Source organism: Penicillium mononematosum, assembly GCF_028829835.1.
Source record: "Penicillium mononematosum strain IBT 11891 chromosome Unknown utg000003l:1.0-8172316.0:1.0-8177699.0, whole genome shotgun sequence".
Classification (NCBI taxonomy): domain Eukaryota; kingdom Fungi; phylum Ascomycota; class Eurotiomycetes; order Eurotiales; family Aspergillaceae; genus Penicillium; species Penicillium mononematosum.
Genome location: NW_026643273.1, coordinates 4,675,043 through 4,691,281, shown reverse-complemented (window position 1 = coordinate 4,691,281; position 16,239 = coordinate 4,675,043). Strand labels below are relative to the sequence as shown.

Below are 16,239 nucleotides of genomic sequence, written 5' to 3'. Positions count from 1 at the left end.
TGCACCGCCCTTATGCTTTAGAAATTGATGACGATCCTAAGATTCAGGACTACGGAACCAGGCTGTATACAAATCTTATGCCTCGGATTGGACCTCATTGGATACTACATAAGAATAGCCGGATGATCGCCACTGCAGCTGGCTTGGAACAGTTCGCTGATCTGCATACCTAGGTAGCTGTTGACGAACATGCTCTATAACTTGCTCAGCCCCATTGGGTACTTCTCTTTTATTAGGTGGAGATAGACCATTCTTATTGCAGTGCCTATGTTGTAGGTAGACCTTGCTGGCATATATCAATGTATCATCATTTTCGCGTATATTAAGAGTCATTTCCACTCATCTATAAATGATGATATTTGCATGTATCAACGTCCATTAATATGCAATACCATATTAATAGTTATGCTAATAGTTATGCTAATAGTTATGCTAATAGTTATGCTAATAGTTATGCTAATAGTGATATGTCGAATTACTTCAATTGCGCTAAGCCAATGTGAGTCGAGTCACGGGTACCCGAGAACAAAGGCATTGTGTACAAACGGGTAAATGTTTCATACTCGATGTATAGACTCGACATATTTTGAAATTGAGATGGATTAACTAGATAATAAACAAGAATAGCTCTACAGTATACCATTCTATCGTCAAATGTCAAATGCTCCACTATAGCCAATCTGAGCGGGGATTCCAACGGAGGTGCGGAAGGTTTCTCCGGAATTTCCATTTCCCTCTTTACCTTGCTTCATCGCCCTGTCGCATTTCATCCAACCACCCCAAAATGGGGATATATATATATCTGAAGAAACGAGTGCGCAAAAAGAGCTCTCATGTCCTCCTTCAACCAATCCGGGACGCAGGAGTTCCCGGGAACGCAGGAGTTCCGCGCGACAGTGGAAGATGACGGACTCGACGCCGATTATAGCATGGTCGGCGACTACCCAGAGGAACCCGACTACTACGTCCTGCTGGGCCTTTCGCGCAATCCGCCTCCAACCGAAGCCGAGATCCGATCCGCCTACCGCAACCTGACCCTCAGCTTCCATCCCGACAAGCAGCCGCCCCATCTCCGCCACGCGGCCGAGAGTCAGTTCAGACATATCCAGGAGGCGTATGAGACGCTCATCGATCCGAATAAGCGCGTTGTATATGATATATCGGGTGCAGCGGGTGTGCGACAGGAATGGGGTCAGCTTGGCGCCATGGGGATTGGTGGGGAGGCACAACGGCAGGAGGTTGGTGTTAAGGCGATGTCGCCCGATCAGTTCCGCCGCTGGTTCTTGAAGACGATGAAGAAACGGGAGCGGAAAGCTGTTGAGAGTCTGGTTTCCAGCAGGGTATGTTTTTCTGGATTGATCTTCCATGTATGGGAAGTTGCGCGAATGGCCTGTTGACTTTCGTTGGGTCTCACATAGGGCGGTATTACCCTCGGAATCAACGCGTCGACTATGGTCTCTGTCGATGAGGATGAAGATGTGCAGTTCCATATACCTTCGCCGAAAGTGTCCACATATGGCGTTTCGTATAATTTCAAGACGCCGCTGTCAATACCACAGCTTTGGGGTATGACTGAGAAAGACGCAGAAACCTCGGAGGAAACCGATTCGGGAGAAGAGGTGGAAGACGAGGAAACGGAGGACATGCTGGTGACTTGGAATGCTGGTATAACTGGAGGTCTGGCTCGCCCGGTCAAGAAAGTCACAGTTGAGTACGAGGATGGGACAGAAGGAGAAGAAAAGGTATGATTTACGACATGTTTGCGTGTCGAAATCTCGCTAACCGTTTTTCAGTTTGAAATGCCACCGATCCTGGCAGGCCAGAACTTCCAATTTGGGGCCACTGTGACTCCCAATTTCAAAAACCTGGTAGGCACCAAGGGAATCTGGGCCAAACATCCGTTCTCCCTCCTCAGGGATTCCCAAGTCAGCTTCGAGGCTCTTCTTCTCCCTGTCCCGACCTTGAAAGCAAATATTGCTCGAGCCTTCCAACCAATCCCCGGCACCAGACCGTTCCAAGTCAACGTGACCAGTATACATAAGCGCTCCTTGGAGGAAACGGCGCCTTCTTTCGAGGTCCAAATTTCAAGGGAAATCGCGAAGCAGAAGATCGGTGTTATTACGTGGTCCAGTGGCGTTGTTCACTGGCCCGAATATCTTCACAACTGGTTCCCATCACTTGGAATGGGAGCCCAGAGTGCCATTGCATCTGCTAATGAGGTCAGTAACCTGCAGATTGGTCTAATCTCGCTCCCCAAGCAGGGCCAAGCAGCAATCGATTTCGACGATGATGACGAGGAGGAGAGTGGAGAATTGGACGAGGATGTCCGCAACCTTCTCAAGAAGAAACGTCAAATCGACCAATCTGCCGAGTCATGGCAGACCTATCTCCAGGCTACTCCCGGCGGAGGCGCTTTTGTCTTGACTTACTCTCGGAATCTCTTCTCCGGAAAGCCCGCTGACGATCCGGTCAAAACTGAATGGAGCTCTGAAGGGTATTTCCCGATGCCGAGCATGGACCAGGCTCGTGCTGTGCGACTCGAGATCTCAAGTGTTGTTGGGTTAGACATGTCTCTGAATTGGACCATCAAGGGCGTTCGAAGGGTTGGCGAGTACACACGTGTTGGTCTTGGTATTGGCATCGCGGACAAGGGTATCATGATGACATTTTCATGGAGCCGACTCGGCCAAAACATCAATCTTCCGATTAATGTTTGCCCAGCTAATGAGGCAACAAGCGGCGCTGCAGCGCTGACTGCTATATTCCCTTGGCTGGCGTACTGCGCGATTGAATTTGGTTATATTCGCCCGCGCGATAGGAAACGTCGTCGACAGGCAGCTGCTCGACGTCACCGTGAGCTCAAGAAGTTGATCCCTAAGAAGCGCGAAGAGAGTCTCCAGGCCATCGAGCTCATGACGGATCAAGTGCAAAGGCGACAAGCGCGAGAGGAAGCACAGGATGGTCTCGTCATCTTGAAGGCCGAGTATGGTTATATACCGCCAGTAAACAAGAAACCCAAAAATGGGTTCGAGGAGCCTCGGGTGATTGATGTCACTATCCCTGTGGCTGCGCTAGTTAACCGGGGTCAATTGGTGATTCCCGGTAAAACCATCAAGGTAAGTCAAGCGATAGCCCAATTTGGTCATATTGGTCTTTTTTTTTCTGAAGCAGAATACTAATTTGTGATGTATCTAGTTCCAAATTTTGGGATTCCATGACCCTGCGCCATTGCTGCCCAAACGATTGAAGATCTGGTATAGATTCCAGGGGCGTGATCATTTCGTCGAGGCAGGCGATAAAGAGGACATTGCATGCCCCATGCGTACACACTTTATATCCACTTGAGTACATCTAGACTCATCAAGAGGTGCAAGAACCTTTCCCATGTAATTATAACATCTAGTCGTTCATTAGCGACTTACTATTTCAAACTCCATTCTGATGCTTTTACTCCCTCCAATGTTTCTAGAACTGAAAAGGAGGCTTCTCTCGGCAAATACAGGCATTTCAAATTTGAATCTTTCATCTTTCTTATATTATTCCATTGTCTAGTGAAATGAGCCAGCCCATCTGAGAGTGAACTGTCGCTCAACGTTAGAGAGTCTTGGCATAAAGGCATACGGCATTCCATACAGACCAACAGTGCAGTTTGACCCGAAAAGCCAAATGGAGCGTCACCCCATGATCTTTTTTCATCAACCACGAGTGTACAGCTCTGGAGTTGCTCGCTCTTGGAATGTCGACCTCTATTGCTTCAGGACTTTTCAAGTCCCTTCCCAAACCGAAATACACTGGTGAGGAGGAGGAGTTGCCACAGCATGCGCAACCCCGTGGACCGCGCGTGGTGGGCGCCGACCAGATTGATGAAACACAGGTTGTCCTACGGGTAAGTTGTGGATCGTTCTACCGAAATATTGCTACGAATACTAATTTATCCCATCTTGCAGAGGACCGGACCTCCGCCCTACGGAAACCGTGCAGGATGGCGACCTCGCGCCCCCGAAGATTTCGGGGACGGCGGCGCGTTCCCCGAGATCCTAGTTGCACAGTACCCCCTTGACATGGGCCGAAAGGGAAAATCGTCCAAGTCAAATGCGCTTGCTCTTCAGGTCGATGCCGAAGGCAAGGTCAAGTACGACGCGATCGCCCGCCGCGGACATGCCGACAACCGCACTGTCCATGCCTCATTCAAGGATTTGATCCCGCTACGCCAGCGGGTGGATATGGGAGAGATTTCCCTGGACAAGCCGTCTGAGGAGGAGGTCCAGGCTCAGATGGAGAAGACCAAGGCCGCGCTTGCAACCTTGGTCGAAGGAGCTTCGTCTGCGCAGAAGCCCAAGAACGTCAAGGGCGGACAAAGAGCAGAGCCGACTTTTGTTCGATACACCCGGCCAACCAGATGGGCAACAACGGCCGCCAGAATGACCGCATTATGAAGATTGTCGAGAGACAGCTGGATCCTATGGAGCCGCCCAAGTTTAAGCACAAGAAGATTCCCCGGGGCCCACCCTCTCCGCCTCCTCCCGTCATGCACTCGCCGCCTAGGAAGCTTACTGCGGAGGATCAGGAAGCTTGGAAGATCCCCCCTCCCGTGTCGAACTGGAAGAACCCCAAGGGTTACACCGTGCCCCTGGACAAGCGTTTGGCTGCGGATGGTCGCGGGCTGCAAGACGTCTCCATCAACGACAAATTCGCCCAGTTCGCGGAGGCTTTGTTCACGGCGGATCGACATGCGCGTGAAGAGGTGCAGCTCCGAGCTCAAATGCAGCAGAAGTTGGCAGAGAAGGAGAAGGCACAGAAAGAGGAGCATCTTCGGATGTTGGCACAAAAGGCTCGCGAGGACCGCGCTGGCCCCAGCGCTCGCGCATCGCGGGCTCGGTCCCGCTCCCGAAGCGTCAGCCGCAGTGTATCTGCATACTCGTCTAGGTCCGCTACCCCTAGCGAAGATGAAGAAGCCGCCCGAGAGCGCGCGGAGCAGCGCCGCGAGCGACGCCGCGAAGATGAACGACAGCTGCGCCAGTCTCGTATGGGCACAGAGCGCCGCATCCAGGCCATGGCCCGAGAACAGAACCGTGATATTTCCGAGAAAGTTGCGCTTGGTCTGGCCAAGCCTACACAGAGCTCTGAATCCATGTGGGATTCGCGTTTGTTCAATCAGACCAGTGGCATGCAAGCTGGTTTCAATGAAGATAACCCCTACGACAAGCCGCTGTTCGCCGCGCAGGACGCCATCAACAGTATCTATCGTCCACGTGCCCAAACTGATGTCGATGACGAAGATGCAGGCGAAGGCGAGATGAGCAAGCTTGAGAAGACCAAGCGGTTCGAGGTCCTGGGTCGCGCTAAGGAGGGATTCCGTGGCGCTGCTGAAGCAGAGGTAAGCTTCTGTCAATTATATGTTTTCTTTTTCGTCGCTAATAAGTTATTCTACAGGAGCGCCAAGGTCCGGTTCAATTCGAGAAGGACACTGCTGATCCATTTGGCATTGACAACATGATTGCCGATGTGACTTCGGGCCAGAAGCGTTATGGAATTCAGGAAGCTGAAGGTGATGACCGCAAGTCGAAGCGCCCGAGGGTCGACGATGAATGAATCCGCTTTTGTTAATCTTTCTTCCATATGGGTCTCTATGTTCTCTTGTGATTTTTTCACAGGCATCGGAAAAATATCCTCAATGCATTGCGGGCGTTTCTGGCAGTGTGATTCCTACTATCCTACCATCTTGTTCACAAAAGGGAATCGAAATCGAAGCGAGTCAATGGGGCTTGCGCGAAATGGGTAGTCACATTTCATACACAGCTACAAATAAAAACCATGTTGATCTATGTCTTCAAATTACAAGTAGTTTGTCATCTTTCTAGTGAATGTGCCCTGGATTGAGACGCTTCTACACAATTACACTGATGCAAAATATACGTCTGGGGGAATGAATGCATTTCGGTCCCATGTACACCATCTGGAATATGATTCACACAAATAGTATTAACATTCGATTTCAATGACTGATTGCCTAAAGCAGACTACATCAACACCTCAGCGCCCACTCAGTTCTTCACCTCCTTCATATTGGGAGATAGCACACTCTCCAGCCACTTGTAAGCCACAGGCAGACTGTCAGGGTATCCCATGTGCACGCGGTTCTCGAAGAACCGACATTCCTTAGGACCGCCATGCTTGAGAGGCTCCATGCAGTCTTCAATCGGGACGACACCGTCATCGACGCCCTGGAAACAATCAGCTTTCTTTTCTTTTGTCGACACTCTGAAGAGGAATACATACGTTGAGCATAAGCAACCGGCAGTTATCCTGGTCAAGAACACCAGTCTCCACGAGCGAGAACTTCTTCTGGGCGTTCTTCACGAACTCTTGCTCATTGTCATAGCCATACTTCTCCGCCATAGCGGAAGTAAGCCTACATCATGGTTAGCATACTCCAGCACACAAGACGAACTCCAGTCAAAACTCACTCAAACGGATACTCATGGTCATTCGCCTTAGCCAACCACTCAGGACTAAAAACAAAGTGCGACCCAGGTCCATGAGCAACAGACCCGACAAGACGCTCACGGTGCGTACAAGAAGCCCGAATAGCATAGAAGCCACCAGCACTAAGCCCCCAAGCCGCGACACGCGACATATCAAACTCCGGCCGACGCTCCATGTAATCCAGCACGCTAGACCAGAGCCTATCGGGCGACTCAGGGTCCGCCGGATCCGCAGGCGAGTCCGCCGTCCCGGGGATCTCAACGATAACCGTCGCCCAGCCACGGTTGATGATCTCATGCGAGCGCTGGCTGTTATCGGGTCTGTAGCCATCAAGCCCGGTCATGAGCAGCACGACGGGGACGCGATTGGTGGCGCTCGCTTCCTCCGGCACGCGGATGTACAGTGGGATTTCGGCGCCGTCGCGGCCGGCGCGGTGCGTGTGCGGAATCACCTCCTCTGTGATTATGGGCTTCCATAGCGAGGCGGCTTTCAGGTACACTTGTTTCTGGCGCTCGAAGGCGGCGCGCTTGATGGATGTCTCTGGGCGTGTTGAGGGGCTTACGTAGGGGAAGCGCGAGATGCGGAGGATGACTGCTGCGCGGCGGTAGAGGTCTGCGGCGTGTTCGAGGTTGCCGTTGTTGAGGGCTTTACTGGCTGCTTCCTCTAGCGCGGTTGCGGTTGGGAGGAAGGCTTCGGTGTAGGCGTCTGTGTCTGCGTTGTTGATGCCATCCTGTTGTTGTTAGTCTTGGGTTGGGATGTATTGTGTTTGGGGATGCTTACGGCGATTAGCTTTTGGAACACGGGTTCGAAGTCTTCCAGGAATCCATCGTGGAATGGGTAGATGGACTTCGTGGCCTGGTTGATTATCTCTGTTAGCTTTCTTCTTTCCTTGTTGGGAAGGGACATACGCAGAATTTCCACTTTGTCTCCCACAGGAGCTTGATCGACCCCTGGTGAGGGTAGACAGTGTCGAACTTGTCTCCGAGAATCCAATTAACCATGTTGAGAGATATAGATGAAGTAGATTGATGGTTTTGATATTTCCTAGCAAGGGCTTTTTCTTTAATGAACTACGATTTTGAGGCATTTTGCGCTCTTTTAATTGACTTGACATCACCTGTACTTGCTTGTAGTATCTATCACGAGAGGAAAACCAGAGTGATATCCATTGAGACGCAAACAGTAGATGTTACAGCAAGTCCTGGATGGGACCGGATCGGCAGAGATCGGCCGATGGTGATCTTGGCAGCACATGGGGTTGCTTCGATGATTTCCGGATGCGGGGGGTGACAGCCCAGATGGCGAGGAAAGGGGATGCAGATCAGTTTCTCCGATGTCTCATTACTCAATCATGTTCTCGATTTCTCTTCGTGGCTTCTCGTGGCGTTTCTGTCGCTTCGTCATCCTATGTAGTATCTGAAAGAGCCAGGTCTGGCATGGACTTTTTGTACTCAGAGGTTGAATAATGTCAATAAGTGCTTTTCATTCTTTGTCTATGAAAAATAAACTAGGACGACGCATGATTCAAATGGTAATCGGCCCTGATCCTACATATGTATACATGGCAGGGTCTTCTCCAATAACCTCAAAAAAAAACATCCAACATCTCCAATTCAACATGGTAACTTAATTAGATGTCATTTAGATGTTAGCTCCACCGTTGCAAGGCAAAATTTGACCTGCGAAGAATTAGCAATATTCCCAGGGTAAATCCAACATTCCAGAACCCACCGTTGATCCATTCTCCAGCAGGACTGGCCAAGAATGCCACAATGCGGCCAATATCCGCAGGCACACCACAGCGCCCAAGGGGACTGCCATTCGCGAGCGCCTTCTCAATCTCCTCAAGGGATGAGTTCTGGTCACAGCCAGGCGCATAGCGCCACGAGTTGCTCAACCACATATCACTCTTGACACCAGCAGGAGCAATCGCATTGACAGTAGCCCTCTTCTTGCCAAAGTCAGCAGCAAAGCAGCGAGTAAAACCCTCCACAGCACTCTTGCTGCCCGCATACAGCGAGTGGCCGGGCACACCCACGCCCGCCGCAATGGACGACATCAGCACCACACGTCCACCGGGCTGGATGTGGTCGTAGGCGTTCTTCGCGACGAAGAATTGCGCCCGTGTGTTGAGGTCGAAGACTTCGTTGAAGTCGTCCAGCGTCGTCTCGGACAGCGGCACAAACTTCTCTGTTCCAGCGTTCGACACAACAATGTCCAGCTGTCCGAAGTGCGAGACTACCTGCTGGAACAGGTTTTTGATTGAGTCGACGTTTGTCAGGTCGGCTTGGAAGGCCGCGCCGTGCACTCCCTGCGCTTGGATCTCTTGTACCACTCCGTCGGCGGTCTTCGAGCTGCTGGCGTAGTTGATCGCTACGCTTGCTCCCTTCTTCGCTAGTTCTAGCGCGATGCCGGCTCCGATGCCTCGGCCACCACCGGTCACCAGGGCGACTTTGCCGGCGAGCTCGTGGTGGGCAGTGTTGGGGTGTTCGACGACCATTTTGTTGGCGTGATGTTAGGGAGGTGAGGTGTGACGGATTGTAAATGAGTGGGTGTGGAATCGCGCTGGGAATGGGAATCGTAGTCTAATATTGAATCTGGTATTTTGAACAGTAACACTGGGATCCCGGCTGGAATCAGTTGAATGGCTTGGTTCCATCATCCATCTCCATTACAAAGGCTGGGCTTTGTTTCCGAATTTGTCGGTGACATATGACAATGGCAGCCATGGAGGCCCACAGTCAACACCAGGTTCTTAAAACAGAGTAGCTGCTTGCGAACAAGGACCCCAAGTTGTCTTGGCGATACCTTGTACCGCATGCGGAAAGCCACGAGGGGTTGTATCCACCGTATGTCACATCAGAAGCTCTCGGTTGCATTGTTGTGTTCCCATGCAAGGGAAATATGCTGGCCAGATCCGGGGAATGTTGGTACCAGGGAAATTTGTTGGGAGTGAACTTTGGATATACTCGCAGGGCGCGCCTCGCAGCTATCATCAAAACTCGAATTATCTACAGAAGGCAAACATTGCTGGATAGCCATGTCTCCTGCCGTGAGGAAGATCCCCGCCGAGCCCAACTTGGACATCAGCTTCCAAGGTTTGTCTCAATCCACCCTCATTCACCTACTCGTGCTAATATCAGCAGACTACCTCATCCTGTCGAAGCTCGTTTTCGACTGGGCGGACAGCTATGATGCCAAGGTACACTTCCCATCCCATTCAACGTCAATTTGACATTAGTACTGACAGTGCTCCAGGACTGGGACCGCTTGCGCAGCATCATTGCCCCAACTCTGACGGTCGACTATACCAAGATCGGTCTGAAAAGATGGGACAACATGTCCGCTGACGATTACATGGCCATGATCACCCACCCAGGATTCCTGGGTGACAAAACCATCAAGACCCAGCATCTGCTTGGTCAGACATGGTGGGAGAAGATCTCCGATACCGAGGTTATCGGTCACCACCAGCTCCGCGCGGCGCACCAGGTCTACGAGACTGAAGAATTGAAGACAGTCAAGCTGCGTGGTCACTCTCATGCTACAAATGAGCACTACTATCTGAAGATCGATGGTGTCTGGAAATTTGCTGGGTTGAAGCCGAATGTGCGCTTTGATGAGTTGCGTTTCGATGAGGTTTTCAAGGGACTGGACTAGGTATCCTTGTGACATGGGCTTTTGTGGAGAGAAATTGATATATTTCATATAGTTTCAGAATTCATTTTACTTACTTTTCCATCTGTGAAATTTGTTGCGCATGGCGTAGCAAGACTTGGCGGTTATATTTGGCTGCCTTTCCAATAACACGTGACTCTCGGCACTTTTGGCACTCTTGGCGGCGCCAAGCAGCGACCTCAACTGGGGCCCCTGTGGCGACTAGCTAGTGGATTTCTGGAAATTCTGGAAAACCTTCTCCTGAGGAAAACAGTGTGAAAAAGTGCCATGCCTACCCCTGGTGCGCTGCTGAAATCAGTACGCCATGCAGCGCATTTCACGCTCTTGGATGTTGATCCTCATCTTTACTCTCAATATCCTAGCCTGTGAAGCTGGGTGGGTTAGCAGGTATCAGTGCGGTTCATCGGAGTTAGGTGATCCATTGGAAAAGCCATTCCGAATTGACAGCCTCCATGGTTCACTTGAGAGCTCGCCGATATTGTCATTGTCAATATTGGCGGTCCACAACACAACAGAAGTTACATGCAGCGATCTCGACCTACCGTTGCTTGAGAGTTCCTTTCAGTTCCATGTGCTCGGTATCCCAGTTGGGCATATAGAAGGGTTTAACAGCGAGTGCCCTCTACCGATCACCAACACCCTGACACCGTAAGTGTTACTGATTCATCTGGCAAGAATAATCGACCTTTCATTTCTCATCAGCTAACACGACCCAATAGTCCAGAGGGCACACTTTTCTCAAAATACGAGATTTTGTACTCTATTGGAAATGCCCATCGGCTCCAAACTGTCGTTGCAGAGAGTAGTTTCAGGACACGAGATGGCTCCGAGCTTGATTGTGTGGCAGTTAAGATCACCCCAGAGATCGGCACAGCAGCTTCTGTGATATTCACATATCTCCCCGCTGCAGTGATGGCCCTGGTTAGCATCGCTTCATGGAAGACTCATGCAAATGATGAGCTGGGATGGACTTCGCTATTTGAAAGCAGAGCCGCCTGGTCTATTCTGGGCCCAATGTGGGAAATTATTTCCGATATAGCTGGCTATTTACAGTATCTGCAGTTCATCTTTCTGGCCGGGTCGCTTACCTTGAAGTACCCCGGATTCTATCAACCGATAGTTAGCCAAGCGGCTTGGTCTTCGCTTCTCTATTGGATGGGCCCTATTGATCATGGTTTCACTTACCCTGGAGTGGAAGATGGCATGTATGTCACTAATGGGTCTTACGGGCTCGAGTACATGTCTCAAACACTTGGCTTTCCTCAGATGCCGGATATCACGATTGATTCATTTATCAACCTCTCAATACTCCTCTTTGCTGTCATTATCATTTCTTTGATTCTGTGTCTGGTATTGTCACGATTCAATGGGGGGTTCCACCTGAGTTCAGTCTCGTGGAACGCGGGTTGTATCATTATCGGCATGGCTCTGTCCTTCTCTAGTCTTCCCCTCCTATCCTACTTGTCCTACGAGTTAATTCTCATTGGATATCTGCCCAATTACCGCATCTTTATAGTCGGATTGTCTATGGCAGTCCTTGTCTACTCCAATTTTCTCATCACTCGCCATGTTCAACGTCAAAAGGGGCTCAACGATAGCTCATCTGCAGACTTTCCCCAGGACCGCAGAACAACCGAATCTCCAATGCAGCCTTGGCAGCATCTGTCGCAGTATCTGTCGCAGTACCTGCCAGCTGCAATACCACTATTACAAGGAATTGTGATTGGTGGATTGCAAGACTGGGGCTTGGTGCAAGTCCTCCTGTTGATGGGGACTGAAATCACTCTTCTCCTACATATGGCCACGTCACTTCGTGGCAAACTCTTTCTGTCTATATCTGCTTGGTGCAATATTGTCCGCCTTCTGACTGTTTGCCTAAGTATCACTTTCGCATGTTCATCAAATGAAACAACTAAACAATGGGTCGGCTATATAATGCTATGTTTACATGGCATTATGATAATTTTCGGTTTTCTTCCTTTTGCACTTTGGCGGCTGACTCAAATTCCGCGGGGTAGCGCTGGCACTGTCCTAAGGAACAATTCCAGCGCCGCAAGGGTAAGTCATTCATCACATACAACCATAAGATAAAGAAACTAATTTGCTGTGACAGTCTTCATCTTCTGGCCAATCTGTGCCTGATCCCGATAACCGAACTATGGGAATTGTGTTGAATAGGATGCGAGCAAATCGACAGAAAATGGACTTCGCTAGACTATCTGATTCCGGTAGTTCGGTATCCTCAAGGAGATCTGGTTTGCCGTTCGATGCCTCCGAAAATCCAACGAGCCCTTTCCCTTCAACACCAACCCAGGAAACATACATTACAGATTTCTCTGCCTTCTATAGGCCCCCACGACATCACCACAAGGCTCCAGCGAATCGATCCTCTACACTCAATAACTCGCATGAAGAGCCTGCTGAAAATAGCAGTGATTCTCATCCATCAAACCCATTTCGGGATTCGTTTGACGAGCTTATGGAACTGCCTATCAGACCCAACGTCGACTACTCCATGAGAGAGTCTGATTTATTCTACGGGAAATTGGGCAATGGCTCCGCCTCCTCGCCAGTACCAGTCTCGCAAGAGCTGCCAGAAGAGAGCCAAGAGAGTCGACAAACCCTGCGCGAGTGGGCAGCCGGGGCTGTAGAGACATTGAAGCGTCCTAAGAAGAAGAAAAAGGAAAAGGGGTTTCAAGTCATGAGACCACCGCGACCAAATTGAAAAGATTTTACCATGGCGTCATCGAATCCAATTCCAGCCGTAGTCGACAGCTATAATGTAGCTTTTTTTCCTGTCCCAGTAGATTAGATGTATGGTCTGTGCAAGTTCTGCAAGATTGGCAACACGAATAGCCAAACGTAATCAAGCTCAGTGGATGAAATGGTAGTTCATGTGTCACAAGGTCCCTTTCACCCAGGCACTTTTGGGTCTCTTGGCAACCCATCACTGAGTTGAGATCCAGCGGTCTCTTACAGCCGGAAAAGGAACGACCTGTGTCTGACAAAGGTGGCCAACGCTCGTGTGGAGACATCTGTGGGAGTTCCTCGTAAATTTCTTCACCAGCTGATTTGATATTTCACCTAATGCACTACACGGAGTTCTCTATATCATATATGAAGTTGTGGAAAAAAAAAAAACTCAGAATAACTAACTCCAGCTAAGATATGGAAGCCCCCAGCAAATGAATATGGGACATATAGCTATGTATGTACCGACTGTAGGTACTGCAAGGTCTTAGTGTCAGCAACAACAGCAACACCATCGCTCTGTATTCCCAGTGTGAAATCTCAGTGATCACAGTTATCGTCTTCGTTGACTGATGGATACACCTTACTCTCAGCCAAGAAGCATGTGCATAGGGCGTATGAGACACGGAGCAGCACCAGGGAGCTGGGATAACTGTGTGGAGCATTGGGAATGGCACTTTAAGGCACGGTGAACAACACAGCTCACTGGGACAAGCAACGTGCAAGAAACGCGCAAGCAACGCGCAAGCAAGTAGAGAAAACGTAAATAGCCCGGAAAAAAAAATAAAATAAAAAAGTCATCGCCCGGGGGCGATCCGGCAACTCGAGATCAAGCGGCACTCGAGCTGAGGATGAGCGGGTTCCAAACAAGCGGTGCGCCAATTCGTAACCAACAACAACCGCTTGGCCAAAAGCCCGCTCATCCATACATCCACACCTTGAAGTTCAATATATCACGCGAAATGTGTATAGTGATGAACCAAAAACAGAGTTGCGACCTACCCTCCAACAATAACAAGCTCTGACTATGACAAACTGCATTTGACGATGGACTACGTTGTCCTGCTTTGACATCTTCCTCGGTAAGTTATTCTGCTGTTTCTAGTCTATTTCCATAGCCTCCAGTACCTCAGCAGCATCATTCACCATTGAAGTCAGATATTCATCATCCGGAAGGTATTGACAATGGAGACCACCGACCAAGCCAGAAGCGTTTCTAGCTAGGGCCTCATGCTGATCAATATCGGGGCAATACGCTGCATGAATGGCGGCTGCACAGTCGTCGACTAGCTTGACTTTGTAATCTCCGGTATAGGCGTTGGAAGGGCTGCAGGCCATCAAGAACCCAGCAATTGTATCTCCAGCGGACATCAGCATCCAGATCCAGATATTCTGATCGATAGACTCTGTCAACTTGCGTAGATCATGAAGCACATGCATTTTGAAGCACATGCATTTTGAAAAACTCGGTTTTGGTAGGAAGGAAGCCCTCGTTAATTGTCGTATCTCTCACCCTTCTAATTAGGTCAAAGACATATTGACCCACAGGCGTATTCACCAACGAAGCAATATTCTCCACATCATACTTGGAATCCGCACCCACTGGGCTTGGGTCTTTTTCTGCTGATGGATTTGTTGAAGCGTCTATTCCTTCCATCTTTGTCTCTTCTCCGGTTGTCGACGAGGAAGCCTCTCTACAGCCGCGTTGATCGGGAAGTTTTATATGGGAGGTCACAGACGCGAATGGAGACAGGGTTGGCGATTTGACATTTTTCTCGTATAATGTAACCCGAAAGGCCGTGCAATGAATTTTGCACTTGTAATGTGATGGTCTTTAAGTATAGTCAGCCTTGAACCCACAGCACAGTATCCGGGGACATACCCATGTGACGCCCACGGTGCTGGGAGCAATTTCCGTCCGATCTCGCCGAATTCACCCCAGCCGGTTGGTACAAAGAGCCGGGCTGAGTCGGGATTGGACCTTTGGAACACTTGGACGCAGAACGGGACGTTGAGCCCTAGGTTGTCTTCTTTGGTTGGCGGTCTCTTGTGTTTGGATTTTGCCCAGTAGATGAAGATTCCGAGTCTGTAATCTTCATCGAAAGCCGTAGGCTTGACCTTATCGCAACAAAATACCTGTGGAGCCATAGTGGATATGGGGGTGGACCTGACGAGCTGGGGAAATGTGGAGAATGATACTGGCAGTTGTTGATCTGTTAATCCATTTAGCTGATCGTCATGTCCTCATTGCTCCGTGTATGCTTTTGGAAGACCCAAAATTCAAGTTCGGTTTGCGGGAGAAGGATCCAAGGTACACTTAACCTTCTGTATATCAAATTCTAAACCTCCTGTGTAGAGTCTCAAAAGCAGCAACATAGGTGATGTGCAGATCCTCGTGGGTGTCAATAGACAGGAAATGGGGAAATACCTAGGTAGGCAAGAGCACACCTGGGAAGGAACCCCCTACCCTCTCATGTGTCGCAGCTTCCTTTTTTGTCAAAACTCGTCCCCTACCCCAGTACCTTCCTGCCCTTAAGCCACTGGAAAATTATAAATGCCCCCTCCCCCCGCCATTTCTCTCTTCTTTTTCTTTTTTCCCCACACATCTCTCTGCTGTTTCTCAGCCTTCACATGGTCCCCAGTCACCATGACCCACCTACCATAATATCCCTTACCCTCCTTCAACATATACACACATGCTTACTTCTTTATAGGACCCCACCTTCTTTGACCTACAATAATCATTCATCATAGTATCCCCTATTCCTTTCTTGACTGGAGACACACTGACTTGTGTCTAGACCTTGGTGGTGGGACCATCCATGTCGTCGACTCTGCACCCTGCCCTGGGCCTTTACATCTTGAACATCTATTGTGACCTTGATCACCTGTCATGACCTTGACTGTTGTCCATTGTGACCTTCCAAGGTTGGCCATTGACCATGACCCATCATGACCATCCACCTCGACCACCCATCATGACCACCCATCATGACCACCCATCATGACCCATCATGACCAACCACCATGACCCATCATGACTATCCACCATGGCCTCCCACCACCATCGATCCATCATGACCATCGACCCATCATGACCATCCACCATGGCCATCCACCACCGTGACCCATCATGACCCATCACGACCATCTACCACCATGACCTATCATGACCCATGATGACTATCCACCATGACCATCCACCTCAATCAACTTAATTCAATCAACCACCTCCAGTCTGACCGTGGCGGGCTTCGGCTTCAGGACAATCGGCAGGCTGGTCGGGTCAACCATTCACGTCAACTATCCACGTCAACCAACCAC

The 16,239-nt window shown here is 49.9% G+C and overlaps 7 protein-coding genes across 7 annotated transcripts; 4 read left to right on the top strand and 3 right to left on the bottom strand.

The window, feature by feature from the left end:
- Positions 1–833: 833 nt before the first annotated feature.
- Positions 834–3,345, top strand: N7519_006782 (J domain-containing protein; the record flags this gene model as incomplete). Its single annotated transcript, XM_057293558.1, has 4 exons — positions 834–1,340; positions 1,419–1,742; positions 1,794–3,116; positions 3,196–3,345. The coding sequence occupies 4 exons, from the start codon at positions 834–836 to the stop codon at positions 3,343–3,345; spliced, it is 2,304 nt and encodes a 767-aa protein (XP_057148369.1).
- Positions 3,346–3,736: 391 nt separating this feature from the next.
- N7519_006781 (SKIP/SNW domain-containing protein) lies at positions 3,737–5,592 on the top strand (the record flags this gene model as incomplete). Its single annotated transcript, XM_057293557.1, has 4 exons — positions 3,737–3,886; positions 3,948–4,343; positions 4,400–5,377; positions 5,434–5,592. The coding sequence occupies 4 exons, from the start codon at positions 3,737–3,739 to the stop codon at positions 5,590–5,592; spliced, it is 1,683 nt and encodes a 560-aa protein (XP_057148368.1).
- Positions 5,593–6,044: 452 nt separating this feature from the next.
- On the bottom strand, positions 6,045–7,487 carry ayg1 (heptaketide hydrolyase ayg1; the record flags this gene model as incomplete). The annotated part of the gene is made up of 5 exons (XM_057293556.1): positions 6,045–6,224; positions 6,280–6,412; positions 6,468–7,216; positions 7,267–7,341; positions 7,395–7,487. The coding sequence occupies 5 exons, from the start codon at positions 7,485–7,487 to the stop codon at positions 6,045–6,047; spliced, it is 1,230 nt and encodes a 409-aa protein (XP_057148367.1).
- Positions 7,488–8,127: 640 nt separating this feature from the next.
- arp2 (hydroxynaphthalene reductase arp2) lies at positions 8,128–8,986 on the bottom strand (the record flags this gene model as incomplete). Its single annotated transcript, XM_057293555.1, has 2 exons — positions 8,128–8,165; positions 8,218–8,986. The coding sequence occupies 2 exons, from the start codon at positions 8,984–8,986 to the stop codon at positions 8,128–8,130; spliced, it is 807 nt and encodes a 268-aa protein (XP_057148366.1).
- A 540-nt stretch (positions 8,987–9,526) lies between these two features.
- On the top strand, positions 9,527–10,146 carry arp1 (scytalone dehydratase arp1; the record flags this gene model as incomplete). The annotated part of the gene is made up of 2 exons (XM_057293554.1): positions 9,527–9,688; positions 9,745–10,146. The coding sequence occupies 2 exons, from the start codon at positions 9,527–9,529 to the stop codon at positions 10,144–10,146; spliced, it is 564 nt and encodes a 187-aa protein (XP_057148365.1).
- Positions 10,147–10,468: 322 nt separating this feature from the next.
- N7519_006777 (uncharacterized protein) lies at positions 10,469–12,889 on the top strand (the record flags this gene model as incomplete). The annotated part of the gene is made up of 4 exons (XM_057293553.1): positions 10,469–10,812; positions 10,884–11,969; positions 12,183–12,222; positions 12,278–12,889. The coding sequence occupies 4 exons, from the start codon at positions 10,469–10,471 to the stop codon at positions 12,887–12,889; spliced, it is 2,082 nt and encodes a 693-aa protein (XP_057148364.1).
- A 1,127-nt stretch (positions 12,890–14,016) lies between these two features.
- N7519_006776 (uncharacterized protein) lies at positions 14,017–15,063 on the bottom strand (the record flags this gene model as incomplete). The annotated part of the gene is made up of 3 exons (XM_057293552.1): positions 14,017–14,307; positions 14,366–14,747; positions 14,798–15,063. The coding sequence occupies 3 exons, from the start codon at positions 15,061–15,063 to the stop codon at positions 14,017–14,019; spliced, it is 939 nt and encodes a 312-aa protein (XP_057148363.1).
- Positions 15,064–16,239: the final 1,176 nt, after the last annotated feature.